This window comes from Lontra canadensis, unplaced genomic scaffold, assembly GCF_010015895.1.
Source record: "Lontra canadensis isolate GAN:19392208 unplaced genomic scaffold, GSC_riverotter_1.0 scaffold218, whole genome shotgun sequence".
Taxonomy (NCBI): Eukaryota; Metazoa; Chordata; class Mammalia; order Carnivora; family Mustelidae; genus Lontra; species Lontra canadensis.
In genome coordinates, this window is record NW_022631212.1 from 448,260 (window position 1) to 475,978 (window position 27,719).

The 27,719-nt window shown below is 54.6% G+C and overlaps 1 protein-coding gene across 3 annotated transcripts; it reads left to right on the forward strand.

Annotated features, from left to right (window-relative positions):
• Positions 1 to 1,962: 1,962 nt before the first annotated feature.
• MPP2 (membrane palmitoylated protein 2) lies at positions 1,963 to 27,719 on the forward strand. 3 transcript variants are annotated; one of them, XM_032849025.1, is made up of 13 exons: positions 1,963 to 2,082; positions 4,556 to 4,619; positions 9,584 to 9,702; positions 19,643 to 19,795; positions 19,926 to 20,075; positions 20,426 to 20,653; positions 21,374 to 21,505; positions 21,620 to 21,725; positions 21,809 to 21,877; positions 22,104 to 22,265; positions 23,141 to 23,343; positions 23,730 to 23,858; positions 25,149 to 27,719. In XM_032849025.1, the coding sequence occupies exons 2-13, from the start codon at positions 4,589 to 4,591 to the stop codon at positions 25,323 to 25,325; spliced, it is 1,659 nt and encodes a 552-aa protein (XP_032704916.1). In that variant the 5' UTR covers positions 1,963 to 2,082; positions 4,556 to 4,588; the 3' UTR covers positions 25,326 to 27,719. The 3 variants fall into 3 exon arrangements, with proteins under 3 accessions (XP_032704916.1, XP_032704918.1, XP_032704915.1); XM_032849027.1 differs by lacking the exon at positions 1,963 to 2,082 and adding an exon at positions 3,633 to 3,670; XM_032849024.1 differs by lacking the exons at positions 1,963 to 2,082; positions 4,556 to 4,619 and adding an exon at positions 7,927 to 8,024.

A 27,719-nucleotide genomic window follows, 5' to 3' on the forward strand; every position in this document is an offset into this window, starting at 1 on the left:
TCACCTTGTCTGAAACAGAATGGGAGCATGGTACTCTGCACGAAGAAATCCTTCTTTCACATCGGAGTCTCACTGGGCTGTTGGGAGAATCAAACAATTTATCAGCTGGAAGGGTCCTGAAAAGATGTGAGGGGCTGGCATTCTGTAAGGCACTTTTAGAGAGATACTTGATATTCGTTGACTGACAGTTACTGGGAGTGTGGGTGGGGAAGGCAGTTTGTAAGAATAAAATTGGATTACACCTCCCTAGTGGTCCAGAATCTGGGATTCCACCTTGTCTTGGGGATACTGAATGGAATTGAAGGTTTGCTGTGGATTGCTGTGGCTTAAGAGTTGCCTGATGGAGAAGAAGTAATTAATATTTCAGAGGGATTCAAGATCCTCCCACTTGCCAATCAAACGTAATTAGCTGAGTGATTCTCTCTCTGCCCAGAGATGGACAGGTGACACTGGAGAGTAGCCTTCATAATGGGAAGCGGGCTTGTTTCCTGAGTTGAATTAGGTGGATCTTCTGGTCTGAGGGCTGGGGAGAGGGTTGGAAACAGTGTGCTCCCGCAAACCTCGGGTTGGAAACAACCTGCAATTCCAATCTCCACCATCTGGGGTCGCTTCTCCTACAGTAAGGCGGGGAGAGCGAGGAAGCGCCAGGCCTTTCAGCAGAAAGGTTTTATGGCTTTTTTTTTTTTTTTTAATGGCTTTTCCCTATATCTGTATACCCAAATTTATGCCCTCTAGAGCTCAGGGGTGAACTGAGTCTCTTGGGGTCCCAGGGACCAGTCCTCCACTTCCAGGATGGATTCCCAAGTCAAACCCATTTCTGAGATTTCCAAGCAAGTTTCCAGGTCGCAGTCCACTTCCCTCCCTTCCTCCCTCCCTTCCTTCTTTCCTTTCTTTTATTTCTTTAAAAAAAAAAAGATTTTATTTTGGGGGTGCCTGGCTGTAGAGCATGCTACTCTTGGTCTCAGGGTCGTGTGTTCAAGCCCTCATGATGGACTTGGAGCCTAGGTAACAACGACAACAACAATAAATTTGTTTTTAAGTAATCTCTACACCTGAAGTGGGACTCAAACTCACAACCCCGAGATCAAAAGCCGACTTCACCGACTGAGCCAGCCAGGTGCTGAGGTCCACTTCTGGTCTTATGGGCTCAGCTAGCAAGAAAGAGGGATGATCTCTGCATATTCTGGAAGACAGAAGGGGTGGGGGACACCGAGGTCAGAGAAGTGCTGGGGCTGGCCCGCATATGCTAGGCTGTCTGAGCGAAGGATGGTCTCCAGGCTGAACCTACAAGCATTCCAAGGCCAGACACTATCTTTTACAAGCAGGTCTGGGGTGGAGCAGAGCCTGGTGAAGGCAGACATCTAACTGGGTTTAACACTTTACTTTACTTCTTGAGATGGGACTCTGAAGAAGGATAGAGAATTACTTCTTTCCCTAAACAGGGGTATGGACCTGTTCTCTGATCCGGACCTAAAATAAGATCTCCAACTCCCTCTCAAAGACGTTTCCCCCGTCTTCTTCCAGAGAGTCTGGGATCCCACTCTTCCCCATTGGAGTCCTTCCAAACCGCCCCCTGAGCCTGAGACCCTATGGGAATGGGTCTCCTGCCCCAGGGGATCTCTCTCAACTCCTCCGGTTCCTTTTCCCAATTGGGAAACGGGATAACCTGGAAAGGTGAGGCAGGTCTGGAATTGAAAGGCGGCTCTAAACTGAGAGAAGGGAGCGGAGTAATCGCTCACCATCGCCCTTTTAAGGGATCGCTGGGCGCCAAGGGACGCTAGTGGGTACGGGTCCTAGCTCGGGCTTCCCCCAGTGGAAAGCGAGCAGGGGGTCTTAGGCTGTGCGGTTTCTCCCAAACCACCATCTCCCCGCCTACCCTCTAGCTGCACGGAAAGACTACTTTCTCCGGCTTTTCCCTCGGCATCCAGAGCCCCCCTCCCTTCCTCTCGCCTCTCCGTCTCCGCCCCCTCGCGCAGAGGAGGCCTTGCCGCTTTAAGAGCCTGGGTAGCGATTGACAAGCAATAAACGCGGAGCGCCGGGCTGCGCTGGAGCCGCAACGAGCTAGGGGCTGCCAGGGCGCAGGTAGGCGCCCCCCGACTCCCGGGCCAGCGCCCACTTCAGGGCCCTTGCTTCCTCGTCGTCCAGGCACAACCCTATTCTCTGGGTCGGGTCTCCCCGGGCCCCTTCCCTCAGGCCGGTCCCCTCCCTCTCCACCGCCCGCCACCCTCCTTTCTCGGGGGCTCCTAGAGAGAAATCAAACCCCGCTGCTTTTTGATGCTGGTCGGAGCGGTTAGGGCTCCAAAGTGACATCGGGCACAGAGCTGGTGGCGAGGCTCCGATATCCGCGAGGCCTCTTCGGGGGCTGTGCGGATTCGGGGGACTTTGGAGCCGGGCATTACGTAAGAACAGCGCTGTTAGCGCTTCCGGGGGTTGGGGGCGCGAGACAGAGGTTGCGTGGGTCCCGGTGGCCCCCCCGGACCCCTTGGGAGGCCAACACCTCAACCTTCCCTGGGAGGGGGTCCTGGGAAGGGGGGCACTGCTTCTTCCCCTTCCAGGCAGTGGGGGGGCGGGTCGGGGCCGGGGGCCAGGGTTAGGGTCTGGAGACCTGAGAGGGGATCGGTGCCAGGAGAGAAGAGCCGGGGTCAGAAAGTTAGGTCAACTAAGGCGGGGGGGTGGGGAGAGTGAGGACGGGGGCGGGGGGACACCATTCAGTGACCTCATCCCCTGGTCTCCCTCGGGCGCGCTCGCAAAGAGCCTCCTTTGATGGCTCGCAACACGCCCCCCTTCCGCCAGGTCCTAGCGCCCAGCCACTTAGGGCCCGGCTCTCGGGGCGGGGGCTATCCGATTGTCTGTCCATGCAGGTCCGCACGTCTCTGGACGCCCCCATCCCTCTGTCTGTCTACCCCTCCCCACGACCTGTCGGTCTTCAAAGCGCCTTTGTCAGACCTTTCTCTTCCAACATCTCTTTGTATGGGTATTAATGGAGGGGTGGGTGGGAGGGACGTTGGAGGAAACCTCCCCCTTTCGCTCCTAGTCCGCATCACCTGCTGACCCTGGATAATGTGAATAGTCTGGGAGTAGGGGTGAGGGGACACCGAGGCCCAGGCTTTTGGAAGCCGAGGTGCGCATTCCCCGAAGCCTGAGCCCCGGGCCTTGGCCGGTAGCCAGACTGGCTTGCCTGGCACTGCTGTTCTCCTGTGGGCACAAGCCAGGCCCCGCCCTCCCAGAGGCCAGGGTGGGGGTGGGGAAGAGCTAGCCGAGGCTGTGGGAACTGATTACCCAGAGAAAAACCCAGGCAGGCTGGGCAAGACTCCAGGGGACAGGATCCTCCCTGCCTCTTCTCACCTTCCAGTCTCTAAGGAAGGCGGATGTCTGGGGTCTGCTCTGCCAGTGACAGTCAGGGAGAACAGCATCAGCCAGGAGAAGGCTCCAGGTTCCAGGTGGTCAGGACCTTGGATGGGGCAGGAGGGAAGGCATAGGGACAGCAGGGGTGGGCACAGGGCACTGGCTGGCACAGCAGAGCCTGGGCATTTCTCCCAGCCTTGGTGCTAGCCTGACAGAGGGTGCCCTTCTTTTCCCTGAAAACACCTTTCTTCATGTCTTTAGGGGAGGGTCCAGGAAGAAGGCGAGTCATCCCACAACCTTTGTGATTTCTGCCACTTGAGCTCAGGTGACCAGCTCTGGTCTGAGGGTGGAAGGGATGGGACTAGAGAGAGGGTTTTCTTAAAACCTGGTGATGATCCCTCTGGGTAGAATCCTTTTTTTTAGGGGGAGATGAAGTTGTGACTCCCTGCCCCCCAGGGCCCAGCAGGCATTTGGTCCTAAAGTGGGCACTGCCAGCTACTTCCCTCTTCTCCCCCACCCCTGCTGTGAGCCACTGCCTCTAGTTGTCATGGCAACTGGGAATTAGGGTTTTCTCCAGTAGCAAGTGCCCAGGAAGGCAAAGGGAAGAAGGGTAGTGGGTATCCCCCCTGTACCCTCCCCTGGAGAATAGGGAGCCCCCTGATTTTCTTGTCCCAGCTCTGGACTAAGAAGGGGCAAATGGAGAAAGTGGAAGTCAGAGAGGCCTCGGGAAAGTATGACTTCATTTCTGCCAGCCAGACACACAAATGTTTGTAGAGCACCTACACTAGCTTGGTTTGGGATCCAGAAGCAAAATAAAACAGGTGTAGTTCTTGACTTCATGGAGCTTACAGTCTGGGAATGCCCATCTTTCCTGCTTTTGACTCAGATTCTGGACTCAGACCACCCCCCAAAGAAATAAAGGACAAATGGCAGGCAGAAACTTTTTTTTTTTTAAGTCATAAAACCTGGGTGTTCCATGTGGCTCTCTTTATTAGCTTCATGACCTTGGGCAAAGCAATTAACCTCTCTGAACCTCCTCCCCTCCTCCTTGGAGAAAGGGGCATGTGATATCTGCTCTTCCTGCCTCCCAGGTCTGTGGGATCCTGCAGCCTCTGGGGAATGCCCCCATCCCGAGGGGAGGCTCTTCCTAATTCCTTCCCTCATTGCTTTGCCATTGTGCTTTCTCATTCTTTTCTCTCCCCTCCTCTAGGAGAGACATTTCAGAGCCCTCTAAGACCTCACCATGCCAGTTGCCGCCACCAACTCTGAGTCTGGTAAGAAAGGGTTGAGGATGTCCGTTTGTATCAGTGGTTCGGAGAGTGCCAGGCAGGGCCTTGAGGCTGGAGAGCAGCAGTCAGGCACTCCCACAGTCACCGGTAAGAATGAACTGTCCCCCACCACTGCTCCATTCTGCCACTCAGCCTTTCCTTTGGGCGGCTTCCAAGGCTCTGCTGCACCTGCTCAAGGGTGGGGCCAGAGACACAGCTCAACTCACCTCTTTGGAGGGCCAGAGATGATGCCCAGTATTTCGGAGGGCAATGGTCTGGGGCCAGGCTCATTGGTGAGGTGGCCCTTAGGACCGGGGCCCTTGGAGGATGGCTGGGGGTTGGACACAGCCTGGTGCCACCAGATCAGTGGACTGAAGCAGCCTGTGCCAGGGATGGGCTTGGAGCTGTGTCCTGGGACACTCGGAGTTGCACGTGGAGAATGCCAGCTGAGGAAGCCTGGACTTGCTTCTCTGGGAGATTGTGGGGCAAGGGAGTGGGTCGCCCAGATGAGCTAGGAAGCCTCAGGGGCAAATTTCTTAGCCTTTTGGAGGCTGTGTCTCTTCTCCTATAAAGAGGTCGATGTGACACTCTAAAGCTGTGAGTCGGAAAGTATATTCCTGATAGGGGTATGCACAGTTGTTAAGGGGTGCTGCTGGGTTATGATCTCAGTGAGCCTGTGACCTTGGGTCTTTTTTTTAGGACTTACATTTTCCCATCTGTAAGATGATGTGATCGGATAAGAAAAGTGTTCTTAACTTTTCTTGGTCCCGGATCTCTTTTTGAGAATCTGATGACAGCTGTGGGCCTTCCTCATAGACAGACGCTTCTCTGTGCACAAAATCTGTATTCTATTCTGGGGGTTCATGGACCCCATATGCAGTCAGGGCCCTACCTGATGAAGTTCCCTATGCTGGAGGCTATGGGCCCTCACACCGCAGCCAGCTCTGGTTTTGCTCTGATTTGTCTGATGTTTCCCTGCCTGGGTGCCTCCTGCCCCTGCAGTCCCTTCCTTTGCTCCAGGCCTTGCTGCTGCCTCTGCAAGATATTCTGGGCCTCCCAGTTTGGTTAGAACAACTCCCCTGTCCCTCCCCTTCGAGAAAGTGAACTAGGAAAGTGAAGGCTGCTGTGGGTGGGCCAGACCCTAAACTGTGACACCCTTGCACCTCCACCCAGAAAGACCTTTTCTCCATGTAGTGGAGGAACTGTACTAATGTCCCCCCGCCTTGGTGGCCTTGGAGGGCTCAGTGCTCCCCACCTTGTGTCCAGTATACTGAGCCCCTTGGGCTCTTCCCCTGCTCCGGTCTGCCTGGGCCTCACTGTAAGCTGCTTAGGGCTTAATTAAGTCCAACTCTGAGCCTGTGGTTAAAGGCCTCTCAATCTGGGGCTGCCCAGTAAACCCATTAATAGTGCCTGGCAGGGCTGTAGAGGGAGGAGAATTTGACTTCCCTGGCTGCAGGCCACTTGATGGGGGCATGATGGGGGTGCAGTGGGGACCAGGCAGGGAGTGGAGGCCAGGGACAAGGGAAGAGGGAATGTGCCTGTTTCCTCTGAGGACCCCTGGGGCCCCTGATCCCCTGGGTGTTATGTCATCAGCTACTTCTGCCTTCTTGTATCCAAAGGAAGGAGGATAGGAACAAGCTGCTTAACCTCTTGGATCCTGAGTTTCTTCTTCTGTAAAGAGATGATGTGTGACCCAAGCTATGAGCCTCTTGGCCCTTCCTCCAGGCAGCCCTCCCTGCGCCCACCCTAGGCTGAATTGGCTCCCAGCCTCAAAAATCCGATGATGGGTTTACTTCTTCTAACTTGGTGGCCATTACACTTCCCATAGGCCTGATAAGAGAGGCAGCTGTGGTCAGAGTCACCCACCTCTGAGGTCAGGGTCATCCTCCCTCTCCCCGCTCCCTTCCCAGGGAGATTCCAGCCTTGTGACCTGCAGAATGAAGCCAACAGTTCCCTTCCCTATGGCTCAACACAGCCATTGTCATTGCGGAGGGGAGACGGTGTGAGTGTACTCTTGCAGAGAGACCCACCTCTCCTTCTAGTAAAGTGGAGGGGCCCTTTCCTGAGGGTGGGAGACAGGCTGGGGGATATGTGGGCCATGGCATGGGCTGAGTGTTCAGAGAACTTGCCCCTGGAGTTTTCAGGCCTGGAGCCCTGCCCACTCTGTCCTCTTTACTTGACTCCCTCTTTTCTTTGAATCAAAGCGGGCTGTTTTGAGGTGAAGCTGTCCCTTTAAATCTCTCCTGCATCCCTGGGTTAATGTCCTGGTGTGTAATCCCTCCTGCTGCCATGGCAACCAGGGGTGCATTTCGACCTGGTGCCACTCCTCTGGGAATGGCTGTCTGGTGGCAGCCGCAGCTGGTGGTGTCCTCATGGGTACAGGGTATCAGAGGAATGGAGGCACTGGGCTGGGGTAACTGCCAAGTTCTATGCTCCTGTCCACCGTGGTCCCTGCTGCGAGAATGCATCCTCACCTTTTCCCTTCCAAGATGCCTGACTTGCCCACTAGGCACCATCCCTAACCTAAGGGGAGGAGCCAATGTGAGATGGGGGAGGGGAGGGGCCACTGCTGCGTTGTGGGGTCAGACTGTGAGGCCGCTCCCTCCCCCTCCTTTTTCTCCCGCCACCTCCCCCACGCCTCCCTCCCCATGGCTAGCAGGTGGGGGAGGGATTTGGGGCTTGCGGTATTTGTCCCATGCCACAGTGGTGCCCCTGCTCCTTGCAGAGGACTGAGAGTCATTCTCGGGGGCTTCCTTTGATTCTGAGGGGGTCACTGTAAAGGAAACTGGGCCTGGAGAAGGAACGTAGAGGTCTGAGGGCAAAAGGAGGAATTGGCATGCGGGTTTTAGAGGAGAGACTTCCAGAAGAGAGGGGCGGGAACAAGCCGGTGCCAAATCCTCACCCCGCCTTGGGTTTCCCACAGCTGGGCTGTGAGAGGGGGGTCTCTGAGCACCGCTTCGGTTCTGAAGGGGCGGCAGCCTTAACCCCTTGCCCCGCAAACCACCCCTCAGTCGCCCCCTCCGGACCCCTGCGGGTGCGAACACTGGTGCGAGGTGCGATGAGGCTCCGGGAGGACCGGGACTCTTTGCCACCGCCCGACTCTCGGCTCTGGCACCACCCCCTCCCCACCCGGCTGCTCTCGTTGGGGCTTTGGCCAATCAGCAAGGCGGTCAGGGAGACTGAGCCTTGCTATTGGCTGATCTCGCAGCTGGCGCTTCCCCCGAGTCCCGCCTCCTCGAGCGCGGCCCCCCTTGGGCTGGCAGAGCAGCGACAGCTGTGTAGAGGCTACTCGTGGAGCCCTGGAGCCGAGCCGGGTGTGGGGGACAGCCATGGCGGGCAGCCCAGGCAGCGGGGCCTCCTTGGAGGGTATATCCCTGGGCTCTTCTGAGGAAGCCGATCTCCAGAGGGAAGGTAGGGAAAGGTGGGGTGGGGAGGCTGCGGGGGGAGAGATGTCCCCTTCATCTACCCTCCTTCCTCAGGGTTTGGGCATCTGGAGAGGGGGCCCTGGGAGCAGGCCGTCGGGAACCTAAGGGAGCTGGCCTGGGCAGAGGGCTCTCACTCCCCCGGGCTCTGTCTTCCTCCAAGGCTGACAGGCTTGTGAATCTGTAGGTGAGGATGGCTGGGGAGGGTGGATCCCAGGATACCCTGGCAGAGTGGGAAGGGTCCCTGCCCTGGCTTCTTTCTGAGGCCTCTAAAGGCCTTGCAGGTGTCTGATCAATACCAAGCCCAGGCCTGGGCAGGAAGGATCTAGAGGGCGGGCTTGGATGTTGTTTCTGGAGAAGGTGGGGAGGAGGAGGGGTGGAGGGGGGTCCCTGAGCCATGTCTGCTTCTCCAGTTTCAGTGCCCCCTCCTCCCCATCCCTGTTCCTTCCTGGAGGAGGGGGTTCTGACAAGAGTGGTGAGAGGAGCCAGGGACTGTGTCCGCCCCCCTCCATGGATTGAGCTCTGTTATGTAGATGCAAGCGTGGGTGGCTGGGTGGCAGAGTAATGATACCCCCTGCCCATCTCTGCCCGCAGCTGGGCACACTCTGCTTCTTTCTTCCTCCCCCCCCCAGAACCTGCCACAGCTAGGAGCTCCCATCTCCGCGGGTGCATACAGACAAGCCCCACCTCAGATCTCAGCAGCCACTGCCATAGCTGTGTCAGGTGTTCTCATGTCCTCGGTTATGTCCCCTGGCAGGCTGAGGGGTTGCTGATCCCTGGACTGACTTGGTCTAATATCTGCCCTTTGGCACCCACAGCTCCCCCAGGTGCCTGTCTCCGCAGCTCCTGTCGATGTTCTGGGCCATAGCTTTGGCTTCCTATGATCTATATTAACTTCTCAACGTTAATAGATCACTCTCTGACCGAGCTGAAGGGCCTGTAGACACTGTCCAGTTCCACTCACCCATTTTACAGGAGGGAAAGACTGAGGCCAGTGAGGGACCATGACTTTTGAAAAATCATGCAGAATTAGTGCTGCTGTTGTATAGCGTACTGTACAGGCTCTGACTTCCTGCATGACTGCCTGCTTGACTCTGGGCCCGCATTCAGGGACACGCTCCAAGTACTGTCTCTCCTATCCCTGAGCCCCCTAGGTGCAGGTGGCTGAGTCCTGGGACTTCAGCCCATCCAGAGATCACGTGAAGAGTCTGTGGCTCTCTGATTCAGGGCAGAACCTGGAACCTGACAAGTGCTTCCCTTTCTCCCCTCCTTCCACGTCAGAGTCCATATACTGATTCCCAAACCCTCCCACCTGCCTAGGCTAGCATTATCTAGGGCCTAGAGACCAGCTCAAGGAAACTGTCCCCCTGCCTGTCCCCTAGACCCTAGCCCTAGACCCTAGACATTTAGGGACCGGGAGTGCCCGAGCTGGGCAGGGGGGAGGGGATGCTGGAGAGGGGCCATCTTCTGCTGGACATGGGGGAGGAGGGGTGATTGCTCTGGTGTCCCACTAGTTCCCGTGTCTCATCACCTGCTGCTTCTCCCCAGCCATGCAGCAAGTCCTGGACAACCTGGGATCGCTCCCCAATGCCACGGGGGCTGCAGAACTGGACCTGATCTTCCTTCGAGGCATTATGGAAAGTCCCATAGTGAGATCCCTGGCCAAGGTATAGTGCTCCAGGGAGGTGGGCATGAGGGCACTGTGCCTAGGGAGTTTATGGGGTGTTGGCCATAGGGTGCTTGGGAAAGGGGCATGTGGCCCAGAAGACCCCCCCGTGGAGGGACTCTATGAGAATATCCCTGCCCAGGTCATGAGTCTGCAGGACAGCAGGTGGTGGGCAGTCCCATGCCTGGCCAGTGAGAGTGTGGACATGCCCAGGTGGATGGGATGACTGCCAGCTTGGGGGGGGGGTGTGATTGGTGCCTGTACCTTGGAATATTCAAGAGTTCATCCTGCCTATCCCCTCTGCCTTTGGGCATTTTGTGCAGATGTCTTTTTAAGGTCACTTGCCATGTGCATCAGGTGGGAGAGAAACTCACTAGGAGAGAAAGTTATTAAGCATTTTGATAGTGGCTCTGCTAGAGGCAGACGCGCTAGGCATTTTGGGAATGTGAAGGGCGTATGTCTAACCTGGTCTGGGGTAGCCAGGGAAGTCTTCCTGGAAGAAGGGCCCCTTGAGCTGAATCTGAAAGACTGAGGAGGAGGGGGAGGGCATTTGGGGCCAGTGGAAGAGCTTGAGCAGAAACAGAGGTGAGAAAAAGCCAGAGGTTTGTGAAGGGACTTAAGGGCAGGTGTGACGCTGAAGCTTCAGGTCTAAGGCAGGGAGTGTAAGCCGCAGACATGCTCTCAGGTTGTGGAGGGCACTGGGAGCTGTGCTGGGAGCTTGGGCCTTGTCCTGTTATGTCCTGTTTTGTCCTGTAAATGACATGGACCCCTTCGTGGGTTTCAAGCGGGGGTTTGATGATAGGATATGGACATTTTCGGAGCATCCCTCTGGCAGCCCCATGGAGGGTGGTTGGAGGGTCATGGCTGGAGCAGGAAAGGCAGGAGTTGGGGATGACCCTGAGCTAGACTTGTGGTAAACCTTGGGTTTAAGGGAAGGGAGGATGAAAGAAGTATTTAGGAAGTGAATTGGCAGGGTGTTTGGGTGTGGAAGGTGAGGTGTGGGGGTAACAAGGCACTCAGGATTCTGCGCAGGAGAGGTATGAGTCTGAGGCTCAGAGGCAGGGTTGGGAGGGGTGGGGGTGGATAGAGGGTGCCCCCTTTCCTGGGGTAGAGGCAATGGAGTTGCAGGGAATTCTGTCTACTTGCTCAGATTTTCCAGAAAAGGGGGGACAGTTGTATGCTGGAAATCAGGGATCAGGGTTGAATTGGGGGATTTGGAAATGAAGACTCAACTAATCACTGAAGGGAGGAGAGAGGGACCCCACCAAAGCCGGGGAGCAGGATTGACAGAGCCCCAGACTGACCATGGCAGGTGCCTGACTTTCTAAGCGGGGGGTGATTCAATCCTGGGATGCTGGGAGTAAAGGGTGCGGCTTTGGTCCTGGTTTGTGCTGGGTGTCGGCTGTGAAGGCTGAGATGCAGGGGACAGCATGAAGGAGACAGGAGAGAGGAGGTGGCTCAGAGTATCACTGGGAGGGATGGGGAGGAGGACTGGCAGGAGAGAGGCAGGAAGAAAATGGAGTGAAGGGCTGGGGGCTCTCTGAGGTCACCAAGTGTTTGGGGAGAGAGTGGGTAGCTGGAAGAGAAAGTAGAGTTCAGAGAGAGGGAGGTCGGAGATTTCCAAGGAGGACGGCTTTGGGGGATGACATGACAATTTAGGGTGTAGCTGCAGCAGGCAGGGAGGTCAGCAATATGCAAAAGGCCCAGAAATGGAAGGTTTGCATGTAGCTGGCATTGGAATCTAGGGTACGGCAGGCATCGGGGTGGGACAAGACCGAGGCGTGCTCAGGGTCTCAGGGTCTCAGGGAACGGCAGTGGGGTGACCAGGAAGTTGGTGACCAGTGGGAGAGGGTAGCCAGGTGGCAGCTTTCCCACAGGGTGGAGATGGGGACTCTGTCACAGGATGGCTGTGACCGGCTCTAGCATGGGGTGTGGAGGGGGGGCAGGCCCTACTGGAGGGAGAGAGCTGCACAGGGGATGCTGTGTCCCCGGGACATAGCCTGGTCACACTATGCATGCAATGGCTGAAGACCCAGGGAGGTTGCTAATGGCAGAAGGTGAAAGTGGAATGTTCTGGGGAGGAGAAAACTGAGTAGACTGGGGCGGGGTGGGGGAGGGGATTGGAGAAAGGCAGAGCGCTTTCCATTCAGTGGTCAAGGATTGTATTCATGGATTAAAAATAAAAATAAGGGATCCAGCATTTCAAACAAAGAGAGTGTGAGTTCCAGCAGGGGGGGCATGTCTGCCTGTGTCCCCGGGTGGCTGAGAACAGTGCCTTGCACAGAGTAGGTGCTCACGGAATATTTGCTCAATGAATGAATGCAGAGAGTGTAGGAAAAAAACGAACAGCCCTCTGAGTATCATCTTCAGGATGGGAATGCTGACCCCACTTTCTTGCATTCTTGCTATGTCTTTATAAGAAAGAAGAAATGTGATGCCGCTGGTACCCCTCCTTGGTCCCATTTCCACTGCTTTCCATCCCCGCAGGTGACCCCTGGCTTGAGGTGGATGACGTCCCACCCCTGAATGTTTGCCTGTCTTGCCTACTGATGTGTTCAGATGTACACAATCCATCCCTAGGATATGGGATTTTAAATGTTCTCTAATGGAATGATAGCGCGAGCCGCTTAGGTTTGGGAGAGTTCTAGTTTATGTAAGTAACATGATTCCTGACATAAGTATAGATGTAGATACAGATAGATTCATTTTATTTTATTTTTTAAAAAATTATTTTGACAGAGAGAGAGAACAAGCAGGGAGAGCAGCAGGCAGAGGGAGAGGGAAAAGCAGACTCCTCACCGAGCAGGGAGCCCTATGTGGGGCTCAATCCCAGGACCGTGAGATCATGACCTGAGCTGAAGGCAGATGCTTAACGGACTGAGCCACCCAAGTGCCCCGTATAGATTCATTTTAACTGTTGTGTGGTGTTCCAATATATGAAATAGAGCCCAGTGTATTTATTTATTGGTTCTCCTGAGAGACAGGTATAAGAACGTACCTTGTTGATTTCCCCACTATTCAGAGCGGTGCTGTGGGGAGCGTCCTTGAATTCCTCTGCTTCTGCACATGTGTGAGAGTCTCTCTAGGGTGGACACACGGCAGTGGCATTGCTGAATATACACAATTTGACCCCCTCCACCTGTAACCTGCCAAAGCTGATTTCAGAGTAGAATTTATTAGACCATGTCACCTCTGGGTCCTGTTAGATGTTGCCTCTACAGTAAAACAGCCAGTGAAAGAGGGAGCTTTCAGGAAGGCAGAATCTAGGGGTTGGAAGTGCCCCTCCAAAGCATGATTGCCCTCAGTGGTGTTCTTCGGTGTCTTTGTCTGGTCCACTGGACAGCTCTCCAGTGAGGGGATTGCTGGCTGGATGACTGTCACTCACTCAGTCATCTGTCTTTGCTTTGATGAGGATCTATGGCGTGATCACTGAGAAGCCGACACAGCGCTAAGGCTGTGGGAATGAACTGCTGGAGAGTTTGTTCTCTGGAGGGGGTCCAAATCTGTTGCCCCGGGACCTCCCGGTACAGCCTAACCTAGAATCAGCCAGATCAGGCGGTAGACATAAACTCCCTTTTCCAGAATTCATCTTGGGGATAAGCTGGTCAGAATTTCCTCCCAGGAGATTCCCAGGATGGTTTCAGATGCATAAAGCACAGTAGAAGGTGGTGTGGACCTTTCTTCAATACTGAGACTCCCAGTAAGAGGCTGACGGGCTAGGGGGACCCTGTGACTTCTCTCCATTGAGCTGTGAGACAAGCAAGAAGTGCATCTCCAAAAAGACGATCTGAGCTCAGTAAGAACCCCTCTTATCCCTGTACGTGTAACCCTCTGCAGTGGGCCTTTGTCACTTCCCTCACCAAAAGGTAAAGTTTCTCCATTCTTCAATCTGGACTTGACAACATGACTTGTTTTGGACATTGGGACCTACTTTGTACTCCTCATCAATTTTAATGATTATATGTATAGAGACACATTTCTAACCTATCAAATGTAAGTACTCAGATCCAGTTATAAAAAGATCCAGCGGTAAAACCTTGGTTCTCTTGGTGAAGTGGCCCATAAACTCAGGAATAGTTAAGCAGGAATTAATAATAGCTATTAATCCCCTTCCCTTACTCTTGTGGAGTGGAACTTGCCTCTCTCCGCTGGGGCTGTGCAGACAGTGTGGGAGGGGCTGGGCTGAGTAGATCCAAGACCAGGGAGGGGAAGGGCCTCAGGGGACAAATCCAGAAGGAAAGGCTCTGGAGGGAAGTCAAATCTGGCCAACAGATCATAAATCCATGGGGTTGGTTGCAGATGACAGCTGCAGCCCTAGCCAGTAGGTGACATCTGGGAAGGCTGACTTGGATCCAGCAGCAGGTGTTTCTGGCAACAGAGAGGAATCCAAGTCAGGTGACGTTCAGAAATTCAGGTGAACTGTTACCAGTGGGGACATCTGCCAGCTGGGAGGCCTGTGATCTAATCCATATGAAATGAGGTAGAAAGAACACAGGGTTTGGAGTCAGAAGAGTCACTGGCTGGCTGTGTGATTTTAGTATGTCTGACAACCTCTCTGACCTTTAGTTATTTCTTCCGAAAAGTGGGGATAATGATGTCTCTCTTTCAGAGACATGGTGGGGTTGGGGAAAGTCATGGGTGTAGAAGTGTTTTTCAAACCATAAGGAGTTGTTACAATGCAGTCTTGGCCATGGCCGGAGTTCACTGGGAAGACTTCATTCCTGTGATAAGGCCAGGGTGAGAGTTGACAAAGCAAGACAGGGTCCTAGAAGAATGAAGGAGAGGGGGCAGGTCACTGAAATAGAGATTTTTTTTTTTCTTCAAGATTTTATTTATTTATTTGACAGATAGAGACCACAAGCAGGCAGAGAGGCAGGCAGAGAGAGGAGGAAGCGGGCTCCCCGCGGAGCAGAGAGAGGTGTTTGGGGGCTCCTACTGCACAGGATCCCAGGACCCTGAGATCATGACCCGAGCCGAAGGCAGAGGCTTTAACCCACTGAGCCACCCAGGCGCCCCTGAAATAGAGATTCTGACCAGGGGACAGGACAAGTGGAAGCTACAGTGGTGAGGAGCTCAATGTATCAGTCAGCGTCTGCTGAGTAACAAACCATCCCACAGTTTGGTGGCTTAAAACAACCATGTTTCATTTCTCATGATCTTTTTGATCATTTGGGTGGTTTTGCTGGTCTGGGCTGCTCATCTGGGGCAGGGTGGTCTAGGACATTCTCCTTCACGTGGCCGGTGTCTCAGCTGGGAAGGCTGCAAGGTCTATGATGGCGTGCTCTCTTGTCCTCTAGGAGGGGGCCCAGGGTACTCCGCAAGGCAGTCTCAGCAACAGGGGAGGACAAGCCCCAAGTCCCAAGCACTTTCCAGGCTTCTGCTTGCCTCACATTTGCTAATGTCCCACTGACCAAAGCAAATCACATCATCAGTTCCAGATGGAGGAGTGACTTTACCTTCTGGCACACCATTCTCTGGGACTCCTTTCAGTATTTGAGCTGTTTAATTATGAGCCTAGATTTCAAATGAGAATTCCCTATCTCCTGCCATGATCAGAGATGTTGGCATGGAGGGCAGAAGGAAAAGCTCTCTAAGAAATGGCTGTGTGGAGTTTCTGCCTTTGCAGTCTGCTTCTGGCTATGGATCAGGAGCTGACAGATCGGGGTTCAAGTACTGGCTGCACCCTTAGCTAGCTGTGCACTTGGTCCAGGCTGGGCTTCAGGAAAGTCTCTCATCTGATGCTGGGGAGAGGACAAAGTGGCCCAAGGCCGATGGAAAGGGGTTGTCAGTATCTAACAAAATCAAACCTGTGTCTTCTGCTTGACCCAGGAATTTACATGGAAGACTTCTCTATAGACAGACATCAGCTGCCCCAGTTTCTTCACTTCAGCTTTATTTGCAATAGTGAAATATTAGAAATAATATAAATACCCATGAGATTGGTTGAATAAATTATGGTCCTCCAGTCATGCAGTGAGTCAAATGCAGTAATTAAAATATAATAATAATAATAATAATAATAATAAAGGAAGGTCTGCAAGTAGCAGCAAAGAGTGATTTCCAGGGCATATTGTTAAGTAAAAAACCAAAGAGCAAACCAAGCCAATTAAACAAACAAACAAACCCCAAGGAATCAAAGAGTGGGTATTGTGTTCTATCTTTTATGTAAAAAAGAGAAATTTGTACTTATTTTTGTGAAAAGAAACAGAATAAATTGGAACTAATAAAATGATCTCCTCTAGTGTGTGTGTGAATAAGGTGGAAGGGATGAGGATGGAAATGAGACTTCCTTCCATTTACTTTTTATATAAATTTAAAATTTGAACAATGTAAATGTTGTGCATATTCCAAAAATACAAATAAATTAAAAAGAACGAAAAAAGTTAACTCTGAAACGAAGTGTGCGTAAGTGAATCCATCCACCTATTAGATTGTTAACATAACCATATAGAAAAGGGAATTAATTCTAGTTACTTTTGCTCATAATATTCTGACTGTATACCCTAAGTGAGGTATAGGTTAAGGCTGTACTTCTTTTTTCCTTTTTTTTTTTTTTAAGATTTTATTTATTTCTTTGGCAGCTAGAGATTGGAAGTAGGCAGAGAGGCAGGCAGGGGTGTGTGGGGAAGCAGGCTTGCCGCCAAGCTTGGAGCCTGATGCGGGGCTCGATCCCAGGACCCTGGGATCATGACCTGAGCCAAAGGCAGAGGCTTTAATGCACTGAGCCACCCAGGCACCCCAAGGCTGTACTTCTTAATACAGTAGCCAACAGCCACATGTGAGTATTTATTTATTTATTTTAAAGATTTTAGTTATTTATTTGACAGATTGCAAGTAGGCAGAGAGGCAGGCAGAGAGAGAGAGAGAGAGAGAGAGAGAGGAGGAAGCAGGCTCCCTGCTGAGCAGAGAGCCCGATGCGGGACTCGATCCCAGGACCCTGAGATCATGACCTGAGCTGAAGGCAGAGGCTTTAACCCACGGAGCCATCCAGGCGCCTGTGACTATTTATTTAAATACTTAAATGGGAGGTATAAATATGGAATGAGGGAAGATGAGGAAAATCTTGCAGACTTAGATTTTATTTGGAATAATCAGTATCGACTAATGGCTATAAGTGACACCCTACAAGGAATGAGCACCAGTTGCCCAGATCTTGGTTTCTAAATACCATTCCTTGCCAAAAGGAATCTGAGCTCCTTGGAGAAATTGCTGAGCCCAGACCTGGGGTAGGGAAAGTATAGGATGAGACCGTGGCAGAAGGAGGAAGGTGCTCAAGGACTGATGGGAAATGTCAAAAGGACGCAGGTGTGTTTGGGGGCTCCTACTGCACAAATTGGGGATAAATTGAGAAAAAGAAGATAGTGATGGTGATGATTTAGAGCACAGGATAAAAAGAATCCATAGTGATGCAGAGAGGGGGCTATGGGGAGAGGGGTAAGAGGGGAAAAGGACAAGCTCTCTCTTATAGAAAGCCAACTAATAAATGTAGAAAGGAATAACGAGTTAGAAAAGCACCATTTGGGGTGCCTGGGTGGCTCAGTGGGTTGGGCCGCTGCCTTCGGCTCGGGTCATGATCTCAGGGTCCTGGGATCGAGTCCCGCGTCGGGCTCTCTGCTCAGCGGGGAGCCTGCTTCTCTCTGTCTCTCTCTCTGCCTGCCTCTCTGTCTACTTGTGATCTCTCTCTGTCAAATAAATAAATAAAATCTTTAAAAGAAAAAAAAAAAGAAAAGCACCATTTTGCAACTCCCAATTTAAGAATTGACAGGGGGGCCTGGTGGTGCAGTTGGGTTAAGTGTCCGGTTCTTGATTTCAGTGAGATCCAGTCCCACGTCCAGCTCTGTTCTGGGCATGGGAGCCTGCTTGGAATTCTCTCTCTCTCCCTCTGCCCCTTCCTCCTCACCTTAAAAAAAAAAGAATTGGTGGGCGCCTGGGTGGCTCAGTGAGTTAAAGCCTCTGCCTTCGGCTCAGGTCATGATCTCAGGGTCCTGGGATCGAGTCTCACATCAGGCTCTCTGCTCAGCAGGGAGCCTGCTTCCTCCTTTCTCTCTCTGCCTGCCTCTCTGCCTACTTGTGATCTGTCAAATAAATAAATAAAATCTTTTAAAAAAATGAATTGGCTTAGGCAGGGGTCATAAATGAATGCTAAATTCATCAGTGAAAGATTGTTGGGGAGCAGAATAGTCACAGGATCTCAAGGTGTGAGAAAGAGACAAGATCGCTTATGTAGAGCTCTTGCCTAAATGACTAACCTGAGTCTAATCATGGGGATACAATCAGGAAAATCCAGTTGTGGGGCATTTTACAAACAATTTGCCTGAACTTAAAAATGTCCTGAAAGACCAAAAGTTATTGGGATCTGGTCTAGATTAAAGGGGAATAAAATGATGGGACAACCAAATGTAACACCTGGTCCTTGTTGATATTGCCCATCAGGGACAAACAAAACAAAACAAAACAACAAAAACAAAACAAAACAACAACAACAACAACAAAAACCCCCACAGAAATGAATCTATAAGGGAAAATGTTTGGGACAACAGTGAACATTTAAATAGAGACTGTCTACTAGATTATATTATATCAGCGTTTCAATGTTGAACTTCCTGCGTGTGATAACAGGACTGTAGTTTATGTGGCAGATCTCCTGTTTGTTCTTAGGTGATGTATGCTGAATGATTCTGGGGTGAGGTGACTTCTTTTTCAAACGACTCAGAGAGAAAAAAGTCTTCCTGTATATCCCTGACCAGGCACTCCTTATTTCCTGACCCAACTAACATGACTCTCCCGGCTGGGCTGGTCCCTGGAGAAAGCTGCCTTTCCCTTTTTTCATAGCAACACCTTGTCGAGGAGCCCAGGGTTGGTAGAGGGACAAATAGGTACAGGGCCCTCTCCTGGTACTGTAGGCAGTTGACCCTTGAACAACATGGGTTTGAACTTGTGAGTTAACTTACGTGTGGATTTTTCTTAATAAATAAAGTACAGTGACTCAAATATGTTTCCTCCTCCTTATGATTTTCTTAACACTTTCTTTTCCCTAGCTTACTTTATGGTAAGAATACAGTATATAATCATATAACATAGAAGATATGGTTAACCAACTGTTTATATTATCCATAAGAATTCAGCCAACAGTAGACTATCAGTACGTTTTCGTGGAGTCAAAAGTTACACAGCAATTTTTTAAAAAGATTTTTTTTATTTGACAGAGAGAGAGAGAGACAGCGAGAGAGGGAACACAAGCAGGGGGAGTGGGAGAGGGAGAAGCAGGCTTCCCACTGAGCAGGGAGCCTGATGCGGGGCTCCCAGAATCCTGGGATCATGACCTGAGCTGAAGGCAGACGCTTAACGACTGAGCTACCCAGATGTCCCATACATAGCAATATTTTGATGGTGCAGGATTGGTGTGCCTAACCCTCGTGTTCTTCAAGGGTCAGTTGTACTGATTTCTTGTCTCCTCCCTCCCTGGGAGCACTGGCCTGAAAGTCTGGAAACTCAAGCTTGGGTCCCTGTGACCTTGAACAAGTTGCTCCACCTCTCCAGCTTCCTCATCCTCAGCTACAGGATGTCCAAGACCGTGCCTTCATGTGGAAAAAGCTGTCCTTGAACTCACAGGCTTATAAGGTCCCCGGGGACTGGGGACAGCTTGACGATTTTGATGGCCCTCTGTGACAAGAGGATGGGAATGAACGTTTGGGCTTGTATTCTTCCTTCTATAAACTGGGTCCTCATCATCGTTTGGGGCGAGAAAGGGGAAAGCAAGGCATGTCTGTGTGTGTGTGAGTGTGCTTGTGTCTGGGTGAGCGAGCATCTGAAGCTGGTGTCAGAAGCCATGCAGAGGTTGAGGTCTAAAGTCAGGATCTGAGCAGGTAGGGGACAGTGTTTGGTACCTCAGGCTTCTTGGGGATCCTCAGGTGTCACCTGTTCTGCCCACCCCCCACCAGGCCCATGAGCGGCTGGAGGAGACCAAGCTGGAGGCAGTGCGGGACAACAACTTAGAGCTCGTGCAGGAGATCCTCCGGGACCTGGCCCAGCTGGCAGAGCAGAGCAGCACAGCCGCGGAGCTGGCCCGCATCCTCCAGGAGCCCCACTTCCAGGTTCAGGCCCTGGGCCGGGGTGGGGGCTGGGGCAGGCTGCGGGGAGGGGGCTGGCGGGACGTTAGCACAGGGATGGGAAGGGACCATGGGACACTGTCTCATGTTTGCCCTCTTTCCACTACCTCCACAGTCTCTCCTGGAGACACACGACTCTGTGGCCTCCAAGACCTATGAGACACCACCCCCCAGCCCTGGCCTGGACCCCACCTTCAGCAACCAGCCAGTACCTCCTGACGCAGTGCGCATGGTGGGCATCCGCAAGACAGCTGGAGAGCATCTGGTGAGGCCGCAAGGCGGGGCTGGGGCTAGGGGTCTGCAGGGGGCACTGAGAGTAACAGGTGGGGACCAAATCTGGTCAGGAGAGGGCCGAAGAGGAAGATGGGCCCATGCAGCTCCTGGAGTCCACAGACCCTGTGCACCTGAGCTGCGCATAGAAAGTGCCTGCTTTCCCTCCATGAATGCCCCCCTGAGTGAAGAATTTGGGCAGAGTTGGAAGAGGAGGACTCTGCGAGGCCGGGATAGAAGGGGGTGAGGATGGGACTGGAGGGGCGCTTAGGAGACCCATCCGAAGATTCCGGCTTGGAGCCCCTGGGAGCCCCTTCATAATACCGGCCCTCGATCCACCCCCAGGGTGTGACGTTCCGCGTGGAGGGCGGCGAGCTGGTGATCGCACGCATCCTGCATGGCGGCATGGTGGCTCAGCAAGGCCTGCTGCACGTGGGCGACATCATCAAGGAGGTGAATGGGCAGCCGGTGGGCAGCGACCCCCGTGCGCTGCAGGAGCTCCTGCGCACTGCCAGCGGCAGCGTCATCCTCAAGATCCTGCCCAGCTACCAGGAGCCCCATCTTCCCCGCCAGGTGGGTCCCTCCACCAAGCTCCCCTCTCCCCGCCAGCCTCAGGCCCAAGGGACAGCCATCCGGGTGACATCCCTGGAGTGAGAGTGCCCCATCTCCTGCATGCTCGTGCATTGGCCCTAGTTGTGGGCACTCATACACATGTGCAAGGGATGGGTGCACATTTAAGGCCTGGGGTGCCCACAGGAGCGCCCGTGTGGATGCAGCCCTGCGCCTACAGATGCGAACGGGGTGCGCGCATGCGCAACGTCGGGTCGCCACGCGTCCTGTATGGCTGCCTCCTGGTTGGTGGATTGTGGGGGTCTGGCTGCTCTGTCCATCTTCTCCTGTGGGCTCTCCAGTCATCTGCCAGAGCCCCCTGGGCCAAGCGGAGGGTGTGGGTAGACCAAGGGATCCTGGTTTATGCGCCAGGATTGTGTCCCTTCCCCAGTGATCCCGCCTTCTCCTTAGTGGATGGTCCATGCCCCACCCCACCCCAGCAGAGACGCCATCACTCTGAATCCTTTTGTTCTAGATACAAAGGGAGGCTGGTCCCAGGGAGGTGGCTGGGTGGGTCTGGGGTGCCTAAGCCTCTTGCATCTTTGTGAGGGTAGGGAGAAGACAGGGGACTGTGTGACACTCCCCCACCCTCAGGAGGGGGAAGTGGTGGGGGGCTGGTCTGAGAAGGGTACTGCCCTCCAGCTTTCCCTTCTTCCCTTGACCCTTCTGTGATCCCTGGCCCAGGTATTTGTGAAATGCCACTTTGACTATGACCCCGGAAGAGACAGCCTCATCCCCTGCAAGGAGGCGGGCCTGCGCTTCAGTGCTGGGGACTTGCTGCAGATTGTAAACCAGGATGACGCTAACTGGTGGCAGGTGCGGCTCCGTGTCTGTCTCCTGGTGTGGCGTGGGTGGGGGGTGGGAGGCGAGGTGAGGGCCTGGGGAGGTGTCTTCTCACTCGGGCAGGTCTTTGTCCTATATCCCTTGCAGGCATGCCATGTGGAAGGGGGCAGCGCTGGGCTCATCCCCAGCCAGCTGCTGGAGGAGAAGCGGAAAGCCTTTGTCAAACGGGACCTGGAGCTGACACCCACCTCAGGTATGAGGGTCCTCCCTGGAACCCCTAGTATGGGATCTGACACAAGCCTGCTTGGCCTCACTCGCCCATCTCTCTGTGGCCAGGGACGCTGTGTGGCAGCCTTTCAGGAAAGAAAAAGAAGCGAATGATGTATTTGACTACCAAGAATGCAGGTGGGTGTTGGAGGCCCCCTCCCTGTCCTCTAACACGGCCTGCCCCTTCCCCAGGCGCCAAGGACTTGTGCGCATGTTCTCCCTCCCTGTGCTGATGCTGCCAGTCTTGTCCGTGGGCCCTGCCTACTCTCTCTTTGCTGCCCCTGGCCCCAACCCCTTGGCCCTTGGCCCCTGGCCCCTCCCATGCCAGCCGCGTAGCCTGATGACTACCCCTCCCTGTGTTCAGAGTTTGACCGCCATGAGCTGCTCATTTACGAGGAGGTGGCCCGCATGCCCCCCTTCCGCCGGAAAACCCTGGTGCTGATCGGAGCCCAGGGAGTGGGCCGGCGCAGCCTGAAGAACAAGCTCATCATGTGGGATCCGGATCGATATGGCACCACAGTGCCTTGTGAGTGGGAGCTGGGCCCTGCTGGGTGGGGGGCCAGGAGGCAGGAGTGCCCTAGGGGCCAGGGCCACATTCACTGAGTGGGCCTGTGCAGGTCATCAAGTCAAGTGATACTTTTGGGGGGTGCGCCCCCAGCGGGTGATGGGGGAACTGCAGGCCGGAGAGGGTTTGGGATGCCCTCTGTGGAACCGGTGGCCCCGGTGGGCTGGGCAAGGCTTACCTCTCCTTCTGTCATGTTTCACTTGCTAAAAACCCAGTTGGGGGGCAGCCGGGGGGCTCAGTCGGTTAAGCATCTGCCTTTGGTTCGGGTCATGATCCCCGACTCCTGAGATGGGTCCGGATCGGGCTCCCTGCTCAGCGGGGGAGCCTGCTTCTCCCTTTCCCTTTGCTCCTTACTCATACTCCCTTGCCCTCACTCTCTCTCTTTTAAATAAACAAATAAAATCTTAAACAATAACAACAACAACAAAACCCTGTTGGGAACCCGTGTGAAACAGGGCCTCATGTAGTGACAGAACCAGCAGGGGTGGGTCAGAGCTCCTGGTTCCTGGAGGCAGGAACCTGAGTGCTGACCCCAGATCCGCTTGACCTTGGTGGGTGGCTTTGGGGTGCCCATTGCCCTCTCTGGGCCTCAGCTCCCCCATCTGTGAGCGCTGGGCTGGAGCAGTGAACTCTGGAGCCCCCCCCCCAATATGGATGTCTCGCATCTGTGGGTATCAATGCTGAGGGCGAGGGCCCGGGGTGTGGGAAGGCAGCAGCGCAGTGAAGGTGGAGGGGGGCTGCACCTGCTGGGCTGCGTGGCTCCCGTAGGACACTTACACGTGTGTCTGAGGCGGCACACGGCCTGCCTGTGTTCATTCAGGCCCTCCCTCCCCCAGACACATCCCGGCGGCCCAAGGACTCGGAGCGGGAAGGCCAGGGCTATAGCTTTGTGTCCCGTGGGGAGATGGAGGCCGACATCCGGGCGGGACGCTACCTGGAACATGGCGAATATGAGGGCAACCTGTATGGCACACGCATCGACTCCATCCGGGGTGTGGTCGCCTCCGGCAAGGTGTGCGTGCTGGATGTCAACCCCCAGGTATGGTCCCAGCCTGCCCACTTCCCCTCTGTGCACTCTGCTGCCCCCACCCCTGCCTTGCCACATACTCCCCATATATTTCCAGGCCCTGGTCTCCCAAGCAGCCCCCCCATATAACCCCTCAGCTCCTGCTAGGGACCCAACGCACCTAGAACCTTTTTCTCAGCCTCCCAGGCTCCCCACTCCTCTAGCCTCCTCTGGTGTCCCAAACCCCAGCCACCTGCCAGTGGTTCCTCTACCATTCATCTCCGGGACTCAGGTCCCAGGATGCCAGGTACCATTTCCCCACCATTTCCAGATATCTGGCCCCCCCACCCAGTTATCCTTCACCAACCTTCTAGGATGTCTGTGGGGATAGACTCCCCCATCCCCTTCTCTTCCTGCAGGCAGTGAAAGTGCTGAGAACAGCTGAGTTTGTCCCTTACGTGGTGTTCATTGAGGCCCCTGACTTTGAGACCCTCCGGGCCATGAACCGGGCTGCCCTGGAGAGTGGGGTGTCCACCAAGCAGCTCACGGTGAGGGCTCTCATGTATGCTGGGAGGGGTCCGGTGGCTGCCTTGGGGAGAGGACAGGCTGGGGCTGATGAGGGGAAGAAGGTGGCATCGGGGAAGGGGAGAGGGGCCCACCCGAAGTATTAGTGAGTTTGGACTTGTGATTCCCACTTTATAGATGTGAAAACAGAGGTCTGGGCAAGGAAGTGAAGTGTCCAAAGTCTTACAGTCAGGGATATAGCTAGCCTGGGCTGCAGGAGCTTTTGCCAGCCCCACAGCTCCATCCATTCTATGGGGACAGAGTGCTGACCAAAGGGAGTCCAGAGGGCCAGTGGGAGATGTGTGGGCAGAATGGACCAGGTAGTGTGAGGGTGTCTGTAAGTGGAGGGAAAGGCTGAAGGGAAGGAGGAAGCTGGAGGCTGGAAGTCTGGTTGGAGGGATGAGTTAGCATTAGGGAGGAGGAGGCTTCCAGTCAGGTATTACAGGACCCCAGGACACCTACCTCCCCACCAGGTACCGCTTAGAGCAGCCTTCCCCTTCCCGCGGAGATTTCGGGTTTGCAGAACTCTGGGCTCAGGGGTCCATCTTCTGGCCACAGCTGGTACTGCAGCTCTCAGGCCCTAGGTCAGAGTCCTGCTGAGGCCCTGGAAAAGGCTGCCTGGGCTGGGCTCCAGGCTGAAGTCCCCTGGCCCCAAACGTAGCCAACTGGGGTCACTGGGACATAGCTGGGCCAGTCCTAGAGCTCCCACCTTGACTTATTTAAGTCGTTATTCAAAGTTCCCCCTGCATTCCTGCCTGGCCAGCTGCCCAGCTTTGACTAGGTGTAGGGTGGTGGTTCCTGGGGTTGCCCCAGTAACGGCATGCCTGGGAGATGTATCTCAGGCTGCGGGGGTTAAGGGCGCCTGGTCTGAGTGGAGGAAGCATTGACTTTGGAGTCAGGCGGACCCTGTGCACCTGCTGGCCAGGCGACCTCCCTGTACCTCAATGTTCTCTGTTGGAAATGGCGAATGAGTCCTGCCTTACAGAGCCACAGTAAAGATTATGCGGTTGCAAAGCAGTTAGTGTGCCCTGCTTGGCACTCACTGAAGTTTATTTCCTTCCTTCCTTCTTTTCACCTGTTAGTCTGTCCAGAGTTGCCGGAGAGCCGCCCTGGGGCATGCGGGGAGGGGCTCCTGCCTCCTCAGGCTGGGGAGCTCATACTTGATATGGGGGGGCTCTGGGGAAGGGGGAAAGATAGAGAATGCTGCCGATTCCCCCTGACGATGGGGGTGAACGTGGGGACACTGATGGCCGGGAGGGTCCCTTGTGCCGCAGGAGGCCGACCTGAGGAGGACAGTGGAGGAGAGCAGCCGCATCCAAAGGGGCTACGGGCACTACTTCGACCTCAGCCTGGTCAACACCAACCTGGAGAGGACCTTTCGTGAGCTCCAGGCTGCCATGGAGAAGCTACGGACGGAGCCGCAGTGGGTGCCCGTCAGCTGGGTGTACTGAGACTGTTCATGGGGACTGCACCCCTCTGGGCTGTGACCCAGAACCCTGAATCCATCCCCTCCCCCAGCCATGACCCCCAGCCCTGGTCCTTAGCTCTCATCCCCCGCCGTCTGGCTCTCCCTGGGTGACGATGGCTCCTAGCCGGCCCTAAGCTGTTCCGCACAGATGCACGCACTGCCAAGGAGGTGGGTGTTCATGGGGCACGACTGTGCCCAGGTGCTGCCCACTCCCGATGCCCCCTGCCACCGGATGTCCTTCTCTGAGGGCCAGGCTGTTCCCCGGAGTGTGTCAGAGTCACCTCCATAATGCCCAGTGCAGAGAAGAGGAAAGCTGCTCTGTGGCCCTGTGGCCAGTAGGTACACTGCCCCTGGCCACCTCTCTCAAACCGCCCTTTCCCCTCGGACTGGCCACGCCCACTCCATTCCCGGGCTCCTCCCACCCCTCATCCCTGCGGGCTCGCGTCCTTGGGAGCAGGCTTGGCGGTCCAGGGCAGTGGTCCCGCCTGGGGCCCTCTTGAAGGCTGGGGGAGCCAAAGCTTGAGCTGGCTGCCACAGCCAGGGAGCAGTGCGGTCCCAGCTCCCTGGGAATGAGGCAGACGCCCGCAAGTGGACCCCACACCGTCCTTCCCTCCTGCACAGCTTTTCACTGCCGAAGTCTCTCCACGGACTTCTCCGGATGTGCCCGTGGCAGGGCGGCTCTGCTCCCAGCAGGGCTCAGCGCAGGGAGGGGTGAGCTGAAGTGTGACAGGGAGCCTGTGACTGCTGACCATGGCTGGGGTGGTGGTGGTGGGGAGGTTGGTGGCACGTCTGTGCTCCCTGTTCAGGACCACAGTCCATCTTGGTCCCTCCGGGGCGTCCAGGTGGCCCACTCTCATCAGGTGTGCCTGGAGGACCGAGGATGGGTGCAGAGAGGAGCTTGCGAGCCGGCCATGGAACAGGGGCTTGGCAGAGGACGTCTGTGCTCTAGCCGGCTCCCTGTTGTACAACTCCAGGGGGTGCCATCCACACTGTTTCTGCCTGCGCAGCTTAAGTTCCGCAGGCCGAGGCACCTGGTCTGTGTTTGTGCTGTTTGCGTGTGTGTGAGTCTCGGTTTTGGGAGAAGAGAAGCAAAGGGTTGTTCTGCTTTGGAGGTCACTTTTTTGGGGCCCTATTTTGGGGGCTCCCCATCAGTCCCCATTTCTTATGAGACCCTTATCCCAGATTCCAGGGCCTTGGCCCTCCCCCGATGTCTTTCTCTCCCTCTCCTAGTGTCCCCCTATCCTATATGACACCCTCGAGTCCTTGGGGAGGGCAATTGTGTAAGATAGGAGAATCCCTTTTAAGAATGTCGTACTAGACTTCCCCAGGCACCTGGCCCTTGTCCCTCTCTGTGACCCCGTCTGGGGTGAGCCTGTCTGCAGGGACCACCCCATCAACCCCACCGCCAGCCAGCCCCTCTGTCCTTCCCAGTTCTCTGAGTGTCTGATCAGTCTTCGCTGCAGGTTCAGCCCGAGCTGGCCCCTGAACCACTGTGTGCCCATTTCCTAGGGAAGGGGAGGGAGAAGAAACAGAATATTTATTACAAAGTTAGAAATATATTTATTATATTAGGGATCTCATTTGCATTTGCCTAGGATATGCAAATGAGATATAAAGGTCAAGCCTGCTGCCATCTCATTTGCATAGCTTGGCATCCACTATGCAGTCACCTTTATACTCCTCTTTCCCCTTTCATCAGTGTTCTTTTTATCCTCATTCCAGCTCTTCCTTGCATCACCCTTACCCACTGCCCAAGGGGACCAGGAGTGGGAGGAAGAGCTGCTCTCCTCCTGGTCCGAGACAGTGGTATCCTTTGCCAGTTCCCACCTCACCTGGGGTGCTTGGGAGTAGAAGCAGTGGAGGATCTGCGGGTGCAGCCCCTTCCCCTTGGTTAACCCCCAAAGTGCCCTAATGGAAAGATCATCCTCTGATGGAGGTGGGGGAGCCCCGCCTAGGGTGCTGGGCACCTTGCCGAGGAGCTGCTACTTGACCCTGCTGGGCAGATCTCTTGCGCTGATGCTGTTCTGGCTTCTGGCACCTTCACCTCTAGTGATGCCTGGGGGGCAGGGCTGGGCCCCTCCTCACCTGTCTTCATCCCTTCAACTGCGTCCTACCTCCCCTACACAAGCCCCACTCACTTCCTGGCCCAGGGCTGGGTTGGAGCAGGTGTGTGCCCATCACATTATCTCTCTGACCCTATCCTCCTTCCCTGGACGCTTGTATTTGGGGCACCTTGGGATAATGAGGACTCTGCCCCCCACTGTCCACACTCAGTGGCCCTGTCGCCCTTCCCCTCTCCCCTCCCTCAGCCAATTCCTGAGCTTTTGCTCTGACTGGTTTTCTTTCTTTTCCTTTGATTAAATGTGAAAACAAAGGC

Coding starts and splice junctions, on each gene's coding strand:
- MPP2 (XM_032849024.1), top strand. CDS start 7,943: ATGGCGGGCAGCCCAGGCAGCGGGGCCTCCTTGGAGGGTATATCCCTG. Junction 20,654..21,373: donor AGCCCCATCTTCCCCGCCAG/GTGGGTCCCTCC, acceptor TCCCTGGCCCAG/GTATTTGTGAAATGCCACTT. Junction 21,878..22,103: donor TTTGACTACCAAGAATGCAG/GTGGGTGTTGGA, acceptor CCCTGTGTTCAG/AGTTTGACCGCCATGAGCTG.